The 13,996-nt window shown below is 34.9% G+C and overlaps 3 protein-coding genes across 4 annotated transcripts in view; 2 read left to right on the top strand and 1 right to left on the bottom strand.

The window, feature by feature from the left end:
- The window catches only part of LOC113521914 (membrane-associated guanylate kinase, WW and PDZ domain-containing protein 1), a 35,385-nt gene extending 28,190 nt beyond the window's left edge, over positions 1-7,195 (top strand). The window contains 2 exon segments of the mRNA XM_052896991.1: positions 750-883; positions 2,190-7,195. Of these exon segments, the coding sequence (XP_052752951.1) occupies positions 750-883; positions 2,190-2,371 (316 nt within the window). The 3' untranslated portion in view covers positions 2,372-7,195.
- A 1,653-nt stretch (positions 7,196-8,848) lies between these two features.
- On the bottom strand, positions 8,849-13,076 carry LOC113514083 (trypsin delta-like). The gene is made up of 5 exons (XM_052897107.1): positions 12,941-13,076; positions 12,229-12,400; positions 11,720-11,975; positions 11,504-11,612; positions 8,849-9,437 (listed from the first exon to the last, which is right to left on the bottom strand). The coding sequence occupies exons 1-5, from the start codon at positions 12,984-12,986 to the stop codon at positions 9,202-9,204; spliced, it is 819 nt and encodes a 272-aa protein (XP_052753067.1). The 5' UTR covers positions 12,987-13,076; the 3' UTR covers positions 8,849-9,201.
- Positions 13,077-13,822: 746 nt separating this feature from the next.
- LOC128201145 (inositol 1,4,5-trisphosphate receptor-like) overlaps positions 13,823-13,996 on the top strand; it is a 30,076-nt gene continuing 29,902 nt past the window's right edge. For both annotated transcript variants that reach the window (XR_008253093.1, XM_052897108.1), the window contains exon 1: positions 13,823-13,982. The gene's annotated coding sequence lies outside the window, so the exon portion shown is untranslated. The remainder of the gene's footprint in view (positions 13,983-13,996) is intronic.

Raw genomic sequence — 13,996 nt, 5'->3', positions numbered from 1 at the left:
TCCATCCTCAACTTCTCATCTCTCAACTCCATCATCCTTCACTGGTGCCCCGCCGGTGTATACCGATAGCACGGGTGGGGTTACTATTTCATTATCACCTATAAATATATATATATATATATATATATATATATATATATATATATATATATATATATATATATAACAATACCTATATATTTTAGTTACAATATCGAATAACGAAAATATTAAAAGTCTGTTGTCCAAAAAATAATATTAGATAACAGACTGTCAACATATTCGAAAATAGATATCCGATTAATATAATATCAAATTAGGTAAACCTTTTTTCGCCATAATTGTACACAAGAACCCAATATATAGATACCGGATCGGATTTTAGCTTTTGAAGTGTTTTCTTTTACCAATTTTTTTTTTATTTGAGTAAATGTGACAAAATACTGCTATAATTAAAATAACTTTATAGATTTTAAGTTTTATGAACTCCTCAAATCAGGTGGATTTTTGCAATACATTAATTACTAGTACCGCATTCGAGTATTCTGACACTTGCCTATGGTTGACTGGGAGATAATGCTTTTAGCATTAAGTCCGCCATGTACACATATTTGTACTAATGAATAAATAAATAAAAAAAAATACAATAACTATTTTTACTCATATTATACATTATATATTTTGTATATAAATTAATAAACTTCTTTTAGTAAATATATAAGTTTCTCGCCAAAAAATTATATGAAATGCAGGCATGTGTATGGATGTAGGTACGGAGTGCAGTATGAGAGCGCGGCCGGCGGATGGGCGGGCGTGCCGTATGACGTCACAGTCACCAGGAGCGAGGGCGAGGGCTTCGGGTTCGTGGTCATCTCGTCCACCAACAAGGCGACCAGCACTATCGGTGAGTCACGCTGGGGTCGAGTCTGTGGTGTTATTCTTTAAAATTGAAATTACTATTTGATATTACAGTGAAATGATTATTTTAAGGACCAATAAGAAGTAAATTTCTAAGAGATAAATGTCCAATAAATAAATTTTATTATGTTTATATATATTGTAATTGCTAAAGGAGCGATGAGTTTATAATGGTTCATAAAACAGTAATTTGACGAAAGCAATTCAAAACATTAGGTTAAGAGGTAAGTTTAATTAATGCCGCCTTAGAATCGACCCCACTGTGTCAAGTACACAACTTGGAGACTTTTCAGAGATATCAACATTTGAGTCGATGTATGCAGACCATTCCTTATGACAGTATATATAAAGATCTATCTATCTGAGTATTGACTTAATGACTACTGATGATGATGATGATGATAAAAATTAGACAAATAACTTATACACTATGGTTTGCTAACAGTGAAGCAAAGCATTTGCAGCTGACATACAATGTTTTTATATTAAAACGGAGTCATTGTAATCATTATCTATTTAATATTTATAAACTTGTATTGAATAAATTGTATTAAATAGAAATAATAAATAGAAATAGTGAAATACATAGTTTTACCAATCATATATACACATACACAGTACAAGGAAAAGTTAAAAAACTTCCTGATATTCTATGGTAAATAGAAACTTATACATGTCTTACTTACTTACTTATTCTGTCCAAAGTATTAATATTTAACAGTTATCGCAGTGCATGAGTGCTTACAAACACAAGTAAGCATTCTATGCAAGCTATGTTGCTTGGCAGCATAACTTGATACGTTTGTAATAATTTTTTTTTTACACTTATACACATTTTCAACCTCTGTTTCAGTCTATGCATAAAACATTCAGACATACTGTCCCACATTTATATGTATACTAACCTTGCCTGCGACTTTGTCCGTCTGATAGGGATATGCTCAGTGACCAGAATAAAAAGTAGCCTGCTTTTTCTTAATCTCATATCTATCTATCCTATTTAAGAGCTGCGCTCTTGTCAGTGGAACTCTTGCCACTCACTACGATTTTCAGCGAGTCTCTTCACCTCTTGATACCACACGACACCAACTACTTCCTTGATCTGCCTGATGTAACTATGTCTCGGTCTCCCTCTTACCCTCCTTCCTTCTATCTTACCTTCTATTATAATGTTCATTAGTTCGTCGTGTCGTATCAAATGTCCCAACATTTCTTCCTTTTTTTCCATCTCATATAGTTTACTAAATTTCATATTGGTTAGTGGAGTCTTATTATTTTTTTTTTTTGTACAGGCCAACTAATCCCCAACTCGCCTGCCTCTCGGTGTGGGCTCCTACACGTCGGAGACACGATCGTGGCCATCAACCGGATACCGATCCGTAACCTGCCGCACCCTGAAGTCGTAGCGCTCATCAAACACTCGGGGACAACAGTCACCCTGACCGTCCTACCGCCAGACGGTCGCGTCGACTGAATACGAGTGATGAGTGAAAATAATAGTGATGAAGTGATGTGAATTTTTAAGCTATTAGTCTGTGCTGTAAGTGGTAAGCTGTAAATCTGTGCTATAAAAAGTGAGCTATCAATTTGTGCTGTATGAGCGAGCTGTAAGTGCTGGAGCTTCAATATCAAGTGAGGTGTCATCAAGCTATCATCATGCTGACTGAATACTGATGTCGTCAATGGAACAACTACAATTAAATGGGTGATCATGTGAAGATAATTAAGCTGTATATTAATTGCTCTAGCTTGAATTTTAATTGGTGAGTCATTGTTGTGGCACAGTTTAAAAAACAACCAGTAGTCCAATCTTTATAATGAACTCGAAATGTCCTAAACAATTGCATGACAATTTGATGTACATTGCTCTGTCTAGATGTGTCCGTTGGATAATTTGTAGGAAAGATTTCTTTAGACTGTGTATTATGGTTTATCTTTCTTATTAGGATGTTTCCCGATCAATGAGAAGAGAAAACAGTTTGGGATACCATTTGAAAATTTCATATTTGCATTTCATATATTTAATTGTTACGTCGATTTTTTGATGTACTGTCAACAAAGGGGCCAAGTATAAGTATATATATATTTTGTATACATGTCTGCTTGTTTGCTCTTTGTAAAGAGCTTTAATTAATTAAATATTTCCAAAAACTTTTGGAGAAATGTGTGTTCAGATATTTAAAACCAAGATATTTTATTATCTGTCTATATTATATTTATACACTATTATTAAATCTCAATTAAAGAAATGATATCTCATTGAAATAAAATATAAATATTTGACTATGAAAACATATGACTGAATGTATTAGTATTTAATTTTTTATACATTTTTTTTTATTGTAATCTTTTACATTTTTATACTTTTCTTGAAGAGAGCACATTATGAACTTTGATTTCCTTTTATTTTCAATTCTTTGTAACATTTTTCTTAATTTTTTTTTAATCTCAGTATATTTAATTAGCAGTAACAATATATTTAATTAATTTTTCTCATTGTTCTTGATTTGTATTAAGTTTTTAATAATTGATCTTTAATGCTTAATTATAAAGTATTTGATAATTAGTGATGGTAAAAGAAATATAGCTTTAATATTAAATATTTTAACGTGTAAGGTTGTGGTTATGTTTGCCAAATTTAAACAGCTATTCTCCGTCCATTGTCTAATTGTGTCTTGACTACCTTCAATATGTACTTAAAACTAATTGTAAGGTTTTCATACAAGTCTGTACATTTTCTTTTCACTATCAAATCAACATTTTTGGTGATGAATTAGAGAAAGATCTGGAGTAACATATTAAAATAGGTGGTAAGTGTTTTTCATTACAAATATGAATTAGAATAGATGACGTAACTACAAACTTATGGACTTTATGAGAAAAAAAAATCTAAGAATAAGGTAATAAAATAAAAACATGGTTTTATCAAAAAATATTATTTTTCCTGTAATAGAAAAATTAGAATAAATGATATAATAGAAAAAATGTCCCAATTTTAGCATAAAAATCTTGTTTTTATATAAAAGAGGGATTATAAACTATAGACAAACTCTAAAATAGGTTCAATAAAATAATGTTGATTTAAATTCAATTTCAAATCAAAATACCTATATATAAAAAATTTGGCTAGAAAAAATTTAGAGAATTGACAAAACCATATGTATATTTTTTTAAAAAATCTGAGAATAGATTTACTATCCATGAATAGCTTTTAAAGCATAGAGACCAGTAAGTTAGTAGTGACATCTATGTAGAGTTTTTATAATGAACTAAGGTACTTCTGACACCTATCTATGTTTGTTTGAAACACTTACAAATATAGGGTTTTAAAACGATTCTAATCTAAATCTTTAATAAAACCAATATTGCCTAATATCTGTTGACAACACTATAGTTAAATAACAATAATAATAAAAAATCAAGTTGATTTTTTTTATAAAATGAAGTAATTTTAAATGTTCAATATTTTTGTGCAAAAGTGTAAAGTTTATTATAAGGAAAAGGCGTCATTTTAGAATCCTATATATGCCTTATTAATGTACCTCTAAATCATGCAATAACATGCCACAAAAGGTATTAAAAAGTATACATAATCGTTATTATGTAATACATAAGTAAATAAATATTTATGATAAATAGCATAATAATATCAAACCATATTTAGCTTTAGTTAGTTAATGATAAAAACATTGCCTTAAAATATTTTAAGATTAGGACCTGTGTATTTGATGATTTTTAATGTTTGACTAAATCAAAAATATATTAAATTGTATTTCTTATTGGCTTCATTCTAATACAAAAGGTTTTCTACGATGAACTACCGAAATTTGCTGGTTATTTAATTGGGTGCCGAATGGTTAACACTAAGCTCTGAGCGGCTCTCTAATAATTTGCCTAAAAATGCCTCGTTTATAGGTGAAACACGTGTCACAAAACGTACGTGATCAAAATGGCAGTCGGAAACTGATGGCTAATGTGGAACTTCAGGTAGTAATAGTGGTGGACAATCTTCGAGTGTTGGCAGTCGCACACATACTGATGGTAGCGGAATTAAACAAAATAATTTTAAACAAATAAACAGTTTCCTCAAGATAACACGTAATTCATTAAAACGTTTACCGAAATTTGCACAAAAAAATTGTATTGTTTGAAAGAAAACAAACTTGAAGGGAACTCCAGTTATTTGATCGAAATATCTATCGTCTTCAATTACGGAATCGGTCCCTTCTAACAGTTGGTATTATTTTCTTTTTATTAATAGTTAAATAAAACATAAAAAAATAAAAAAACATAGCCGCTAATTACCGTTAAGACATAGACGCAAAAATTTGTCAATGTAACTTAACTATTTTGAAATTGAAATGTTCAGCCTACCACCATTATGTTTTTTTTAATGGGTGATAATAGAGTGGTAACCTCTCCCGCGCTATTAGTATACGCTGGCGGGGCACCAATGAGAGATCATAGGACACAATGACAACAGATCAGTTAGCTCATCATGACGAATTCCACTAGAAACAACCACGATGCTTTCTAGGGGGAACCGCGTAGTGGTCGACCTGACAGGGCGTAGTGCTAGTAACGGGTCAGTTAGACCCCATTACTATCTCTCTCTCCCCATCATTATGATATTAGCTATTATTCTTTACCTATGTTTAACACTATGTAGTTGGGGGGAAAGGGATTGTTAGTAATGGGCTCTGATTTCCCTATAACTAGCAATACACCCTATCAGGTCGACCTCCACGCGGTTCCTCCTGGAAACTATCGTGATTAATTCTAGTGGAATTCGTCACGATTGGCTAACTTGACTTGCTTTTTCATAGTCACCTATCATCCGTCACTGGTGCCTCGCTAGTGTATACCGATAGCGCAGGCGGGGTTACCATTCCATTATCACACATTAAAAAAAAATGTAAACACTATGTAGTTAAATGTTGCAAAATGCACAGGTCCTTATTATAGATAAATCAAAATATTGTTTTATTCTGCAGTCGACAAAATTAATTTATCCATTTGAAAAGACTGGAGAATTATAAGTATGTATTAGTAAATCGTTTACTTGTAAGTTTTATGATATAATTGTAATAAAATAGATACCTACCAAAATTACGCGAACGAAATTCGACATTTTAATGTAATAACTACCGGTTTAATTTACGTGTAATTAGGTTGGGAAATCTCAACTAGTTTCGATATCATTCCGGACCCTTAATCGTGAATGACACTGACGCGAACGCGAGCCTGACTGCGCATCTCGACCTAATTACATTAAAATGTGTATTTACAAAACTTTTAACAATGAAATTCGACATGTTACTCTAAACGCATTGAAATCGATTCTGCGACCCAATTTTGTTTAAGCCTATCGCGAAAATTAAAATTTTAATTTTATATCGCAGTGAAATCTTTTTTTTTTAATTTTTTTTTTATCAAATTATTGTTGAGGCTTTAGTACACCGGAATGACTATGCCAGCCTCATAGGGATTGTCTGAAAGTCAGTCTGTCAGTCCGTCAGGGACAAAACTTTATTTTAAAGACCAATATCAAGTAAATTTCTAATAAAGTCAAAATTATTGTACATTTAATTTATAAATGGTACATAAAACTGTAATTTCGCGCATCTGTCAAGGAAAATGGCGATTCAGAATCGAGTCCAATGCGTATGTACATAGCAATAATGAGGTCAATTTTAATTCGCTATTTCTCAAAATCGATTTATTCACACCAAAGTAAAATATATTTTTGGCGCCAATTTTTTTTTTATAAAGTTTCACGCTTAACCTCTGTTAACTATCTGTTCGGACGCGTAATTTCGGCTCTCACATCGCTACATCACGAGCGACCCTTGAATAAAATAATTTATTACTAATTCTGACTGAATCAATTGGTAATCTTGATATTTTATACATCGTTCAGTTTTCAAACTTTGTACGTGGGACCACCGAGCTTAATTCTTTAGTACATAAGTATTACCTTTATTATTATTACTTCTAGAATATTCTAGTGTAACAAAATGCAATAATAACGTGCCTTTTACTGTAATCATTGTCTTGCCTATTCAAGATGTTGTATAAATCTCTTATAAATATATGACAGTATATAAAAATTATGCCCAAAGATGAAAATCTAATATTTCGCAATTGTGCGTTATTTGGGTGTATATTATTTTTTGAATTTGTATAAATAATTATGAACGCATGTGAGTTCATAAGGAATAATTGACTAAGGTTGTAATTCAATAAATCCTGTTTTTATTTATTGTTCTCTTTTTTTTTATACAACTTAGAATGGCAAAAAAGTTGACGGCCCACCTGATGGAAAGTGGTAACCATCGCCTATAGACATGAGCAGTACCATGGACATAACAGAATACTGTTTCGGCCATGATACCCCCCATGCGTTGCCATTCCTGAGGACTCAGATATTATTTCTCTGTACCCAGTAAATTCACGCCATATCCCACCCTTCAAACCGAAACACAGCTGCTTCACGGTTGAAATATGAATGGGACAGAGGTACCCAAGCAATCGACTTTTGTAAAAAGTCTCCCTCCTTATTTTCTCATATTACGCCGACCCCAAATATAAATTGGGATAAGGGTAGGAAGATGATTATGGTCTCTTTATGTATCTCCTTCCACTACCCTAGATTCTAAAACCTATTTTACACAAATATATAATACGTGATTCCTAATGCCTTCATCACCCTTGAGCTGGAGTTCTTTCACTATTTAGTGAGCTTGGTACACAACCACGCTTCTCGTGCATTCCTACCTCATATATCTAGGATGTGACATGAGCTCTCTTCTTCGTTATTCCTCTTAAAATATGATATGAGCCTTTTTAAAAACGTGCCTACAAACATTTAAAAAGCGACAACGCAGAAACAATTGTTCGTGTCACCTGCTACCTTCGCTCGTGGACATTTGCAAAACTCCTTTTGTTTTGCAAATGTCCATGAGCGAAGGTAGTATGGTTCCATCAAGTGGACCGACTGTTCTTTGGCCTTCCCAATAATACAAAAAAAGTTAAACTGTACTACTTAGTCAATAATGCGCGTCTCTCACGCTAACGCACCTACTGAATTTAGCTATGTACTCTCTTTTTCAAACCCGTTTATTTACACAAACACAACTAAATTTGCCATGTGCATCACATGGTTTTTTTTTTATGCAACTTAGAATAGCAATCAAGCTGACGGCCCACCTGATGGAAAGTGGTAACCGTCGCCTATAGACATGGGCAGTACCATGGACATAACAGGGTGTACTATTTCGCCCATGATACCCCCCATGCGTTGCCATTCCTGAGGACAGTGGTGTTATTCCTCTGTACCCAGTAAATTCACGCCATATTCCATCCTTCAAATCGTAACATAGCCATGCAAACAACTGCTTTACGGTTGAAACATAAATGGGACAGAGGTACCCAAGCAAACGACTTTTGTACAAAGTCTCCCTCTGGTAAATGGTTTAACAATAACCATTAAATTTGGATCATAAAATATAATACCCAATACAAACAGCTGTTACCAGCTAAGCTAATACGCGAAACGGCACTTCGCGTAAGTATATCGTGCACAATACTCTTTCAAGACTTGTAGTGGAATGAAATCGGAAACATGTTTAATAAAGAGTAGTAAAATAAAATTCAATATATGAAAAGCAGGGCCTTACAATAAGAAGAACAATATTAATTTGTAGCAATGTTCATACTTACTACTCTAATCCATGCAATATCTATCTATTGATATAAAATACTGAATGCAACTCTTCAACGAGCCATTAAATCAATTACATAATTCTAGAATAATACACAGTAGTAATAATAATAAATAATCTTTATTTCACTCTTTGTTACAATATAGTTCGAAGTCCCTAACTCCCGAGGTAGGTATGAAAAAACCTGTGTTTCAGGAGTCAGTGCCCTCTTCCATATATTGGCTGTATTACATTTTTAATGAAACAATATGAAACAGTGAAGTAACAAATACAAAAATTACAATGGAGCCCATAATTTTAGAGAAACAATAATTTATGGGTTCAGTGAAATTGTGATAAAAATGTATGCGTGTGTGTGTGTGTGTGCACGTGCGCGTGTATGTATGAGTGTGGGTGTGTATGACATATGAATAGAATATGTATAAGTGCATTCTAAATATGTTAGCATTAAGAAGGATTTTTAAATTCTTATGGAAGTGGGAGACAATTGTTCCATATGCGATGTACTACCAGTTACAGCTAGTAATAAATGTCGAAAAAATAAAACAAAAAAATTCCAAGTACATATATTTCACACAATTTACAAAACAGAACGTGCTATCCTGATGGATGCATCTGCATTTTTACCATTAGGAGGCACGGCGTGCTCCAAGATCCAGCCAGTGTGCCTATCTACCCTAGTGAATACATCAGGTGTGCTGTCATCACAGGCGGTGAAGTAAGAGGACAGGCCTATCAGGGTCTCCCCGATGATTAGAGGCGCTCCAGAATCGCCGGTACATACGCTGGTGCCTTCAGATGCAGCGCACAACACTTCTGTCGAAGTTAATATAAATATAAATCAATAAATTCAATAGCTACGGAGTGCATAATTAGTGTCAGTGGTACAAAGATTTACGTTATTATCACTGTCATGGCCATTAAAAAGGCATATTATGTACTCTCAAACATATCTTTGTCATGTCGCATCAGCCCCGCCTGCGCTAACGGGATACGCTGGCGGAGCACCAGTGAAGGGTGATAGGTGAGAATGAAAACAGGCCAGTTAGCCCATCATGATGAATTCATCAGGAATTAACCATGATAGTTTCCAGGGGGAACCGCGAGGAGGTCGACCTGGTTGGGTATATTACTAGCAATGGGATTCTCAGTCTCCATTACTAACAATCCCTTCCCCCCCTTAAAATGGGGTTATTTTTTAATGCTCCCCCGTAGGAGTGCAACATAGTCCCGGATATTAAGTTTCAGGTTTTTTATCTGATTTTATGTCCTTCCAATTTTTCCCTCACTCTTTACTGCCATTTTTCCTTTCATTCCTCACATCCATTCCATTTTCCGTTTGTTATGTCTATTTTGTTGGTCATTTCAAGAATCCGTCAGTTTGTTCTCAGTTTGTATTGTTTCCAGTTATCGAACAACCATAGTCCCTCGGCATAGTGTTATATTTGTTTTACGGTACTGTCCACACTTCGCATATGAATCAATTTATGTTTCCAAAATCTCAGATAAATAAGTCCCTATACTGTCATTCTGTTCTTTATTTATTGTGCGTGTTATCTTTATTTCCCAGTTCTTAATTATATATTATTACATACAAAATGGGACTATTAGACCCCATTACTATCAATCTCTTTCCGCCTAAATGCTATATATTTTTTTTTTTAATGGATGATAATGGAATAGTAACCCCACCCGTGCTATCGGTATACACCGGCGGGGTACCAGTGAAGGATGATAGGTGAAGATGAAATAGATCAGTTAGCCCATTGTGACGAATTCAATAAGAATTGTTCACGATGGTTTCCAGGGGGAACCACGTGGAGGTCGACCTAATAAGGTATATTGCTAGCAATGGGGCTGTCAAACTCCATTGCTAACAATCCTTTTCCCCCCTAAATGCTATATTAGGTACAGTATTCTCTCTCATCCAGACAACCTTTGGGAAAACACAAATGTATGCAGTAAATGTCTGGATACAAGGGGGTGGTTATTATACCTCCACATCCACGAGCTTTATTAATAATAATATTGTTCAAATCGTAAATAATTAGAGCATCAATTAATTGGTGACTATATATAATAAGAAATATCTCCCCGATGAAAATACACGATTGATATAGTATTTAGTACATTTTTTTTTCGATGGATGATAATGGAATGGTTACCCCGCCTTCGCTAACAGTATACGCTGGCGGAGCACCAGTGAGGGATGATAGGTGTAATTGAAGGGCAGGTCAGCTAGCCCATGGTGATGAATACACCTGGAATTCAGCACGATGTCCAAGTGATTTTGTTGCCAACATACCTATATATCATATAAAAAGACATCTTTATTCCTGTAATCAGGCGTAACTAATATGAAATATAGACATATAGTGCAGTTTTCAGAAGCTATTATGAGGGTATAATAATCTCCGCTTCCTCTATCAATTATTTGAATGCCGTTTTTATTCTACTTTGTATGCTTTGTATTTTTTTTTTGTGCAATTTAAAATGGCAAACAAGCTGACGGCTCACCTGATGGAAAGTGGTAACCGTCACCTATAGACATGAGCAATACCATGGACATAACAGAGTATACTGTTTCACCCATGATATCACCTATGCGTTGCCATTCCTGAGGACTAAAACCTCTGTACCCTGTAAATTCACTGCCATATCCCACCTATCAAACCAAAACACAGCCATGCAAACACAACTGTTTAACGCAGAAACTCGAATAGGACAGAGATACCCAAGCAAAACTCTTGTATAAACTCTTCCTCTACCTGTTATGAGAGTCTCTGCTAATATAAGAATGTATATATATATATATATATATATATATATATATATATATATATATATATATATATATTCTAATTGACATAATAACAACTTACGGTCGTAAATAACGACGTTTTCATTTTCTTCATAAGCTGCTTCACACTGTGCTTGAGCTACCACGTTTGAGTTAATTTTCTGTAAGCTGCCAATTTGTGGCCCGTCTACCTGAAATGAACACAGAGATATTTTAAGAGGGACGTTGTTGCCCTCGCTCTCCCTTAGTCAACTCTTGCGACACCCACAGGAATAAAATAAATAGTATTCTAACTTACAAACTCAGATCCCCAGCTGACGATTTCTACAGGATATCCGTCCGGGATGAAGGTTTGCTGTGGAGGTATGTACGCGATGTTGATAGCGGCTGTAAGGGCAAGTGGGGCGGTCAGCACCACGATAGCGATATCCCCGGTTCGAGGGTTTTCAACATAGTCAGGATGTAGGATGACCTCGCGGATAGAAACCACGGTCCCGCCGACGAGGCTTGTGGAGGATCCAGCGCGGATGCTCGTGCTGTTCAGTGCTGCATCGCTATAGTTAAATATGAATAACTAGATATTGTATATGTATATATAGGTAGGTCAGGTTTTTTTGCTTATTTGGCACCTCAGTGCCGTAAAATAGGAAAGTCTGTGCCTACCCCGGAATCGACTAGTGCATACTCCAGGATCAGAAGCAGAGCTATCAACAGTGTGGAATGCTATGTCTAATATATATGCATTTTTAAGGGGCCAAGCCCCACCTCCCCTCGTGGAAAATAATCTATCAATAATTTGCAACTCACGTGAAGCAGTAAGCCGCGGTGAGTGCATGCCACGAAGAGATGAGCGAGCCGACGCACCGCTGCACGCGGAGATCCGCTGCGGGGTAATGATACTCGACGGACACCACAAACGGGTACTCGAAGATTGTAGTCGGTGTGCCGCCCACTATGCGGCTGCTGGGCGATGCTGATGCTATGGGAATATAGTAGACTAGCTTTTACCCACGAATTTGTTCGACTAACCGGCACATGTTGGGGGAGAAGGGATTGTTAATAATGCGGACTATCAGTCCCATTGCTAGCAATATGCCCCATAAGATCAACCTCCACGTGGTCCCCCCTTGAAACTATAGTTCTGAATTTTTACGATGGGCTATCTGACCTACTTCTTCATTTTTACCTATCATCCCTCACTGGTATCCCGCCTGTGTATACTGATAGCACACCCCGCCTGTGTTCATTCCATTATCATCCATTAAAAAAAATGTTTTCTCCAGTTTAGAATGATTGATATTGATTTAGCAGTTGCACAGTACATGTTAAAAATTACAGGAGAAATTTATTGAAAAACTCAGAACAGAAAAAAAAAACAGAAATAGTACGCGTATATGAGCAAAATTTACTATAACCAACGTGTGGCAACTATTCCGTACATTGTATTATTGTTTTTCTTTTCTGTTCTGGGAACAGGTGTATTTAATGGGGAGCCGGGTAGGCTGTAGAATTCACTCACCAGCAGCAATTAATGTCAAAATCAAGCAAATGATTCTAAACTCCATGACTTAACACCAATCCAGCCAATTTAACGAATACGACTGTGGTATTACAAACTATTAATGTAATAAATAAATATCACATTCTTACATTATCTTTATTATCAATAAATTGTGTGATTATTATATACTAGCTGCGCCCGCGATTTTCTTCGTGGCTTTTAAGCAATATAAGTGATAACTTTAGAATATATAGATAGAGTGTTTCCGTATGTTCCGGACGTGTGTTGACCAAATAGGCGACGTGCTGAAGAAGGGCCAAATTAACAGTACCCGTAACCGGCGAGCGTGTATGAAAAGATTGATGAATGTGGAAGAAGCGAAAGAGGTTTGTTTGAATCGAAGCATTTGGCGTTCCATTGTTTCTGTCTACCCTAATGGGAGACGGGCGTGACAGATATGTATGTATGTATGTAGTGTTTCCGTACAAATGCCTCGAGAAAAGCGGGTAAACTTTTTCATACAATTTTGCGTGACAAATAGTTATAACTGATTCCTTTATTACTTCTATATTTATTTTGTCTTATAATTTATGCACATTTTTAATGCGCATAAACTCATTTTATTCATTAAATAAATACAAATAGATACGTCAAGGTGCATTGTGTGTGTAAATATATAGAATACTAATAAAAAAAATACGAGTCAACTAATTTGACAAATTAGCTGACAAAAACTTGAGCCGTTTTAAGGCTCAAGGCTTTATTTATATAATTTAAGGACCCCTCATATTATTTTTTTTTTTTATTCTCATATACAGACATAGTGACTTACTATTTTATTATACTAGTAAGGTAACCCTTTACATGATTATAGTTAGATAAATTATTATATTATGTTTAGTAATCATTCATTCCGACTCGTTCGTTCGAGCTCTCTCGCTGCCGCCACTCAGCACGTATAACATGTCGTCTCTTTATATATAGTTTAAAATAATAAATATTCAATAATACCAAGTGCCTTTGGACTTTACATCCACTACAACCTGCATACCATAGTAAGGTATATAAATACTA

This window comes from Galleria mellonella, unplaced genomic scaffold, assembly GCF_026898425.1.
Source record: "Galleria mellonella isolate WM207_F2 unplaced genomic scaffold, CSIRO_AGI_GalMel_v1 utg352, whole genome shotgun sequence".
NCBI classification, from domain to species: Eukaryota; Metazoa; Arthropoda; class Insecta; order Lepidoptera; family Pyralidae; genus Galleria; species Galleria mellonella.
Note: the sequence above shows the minus strand (reverse complement) of the source record. Positions and strands in the feature narration are given on the sequence as shown.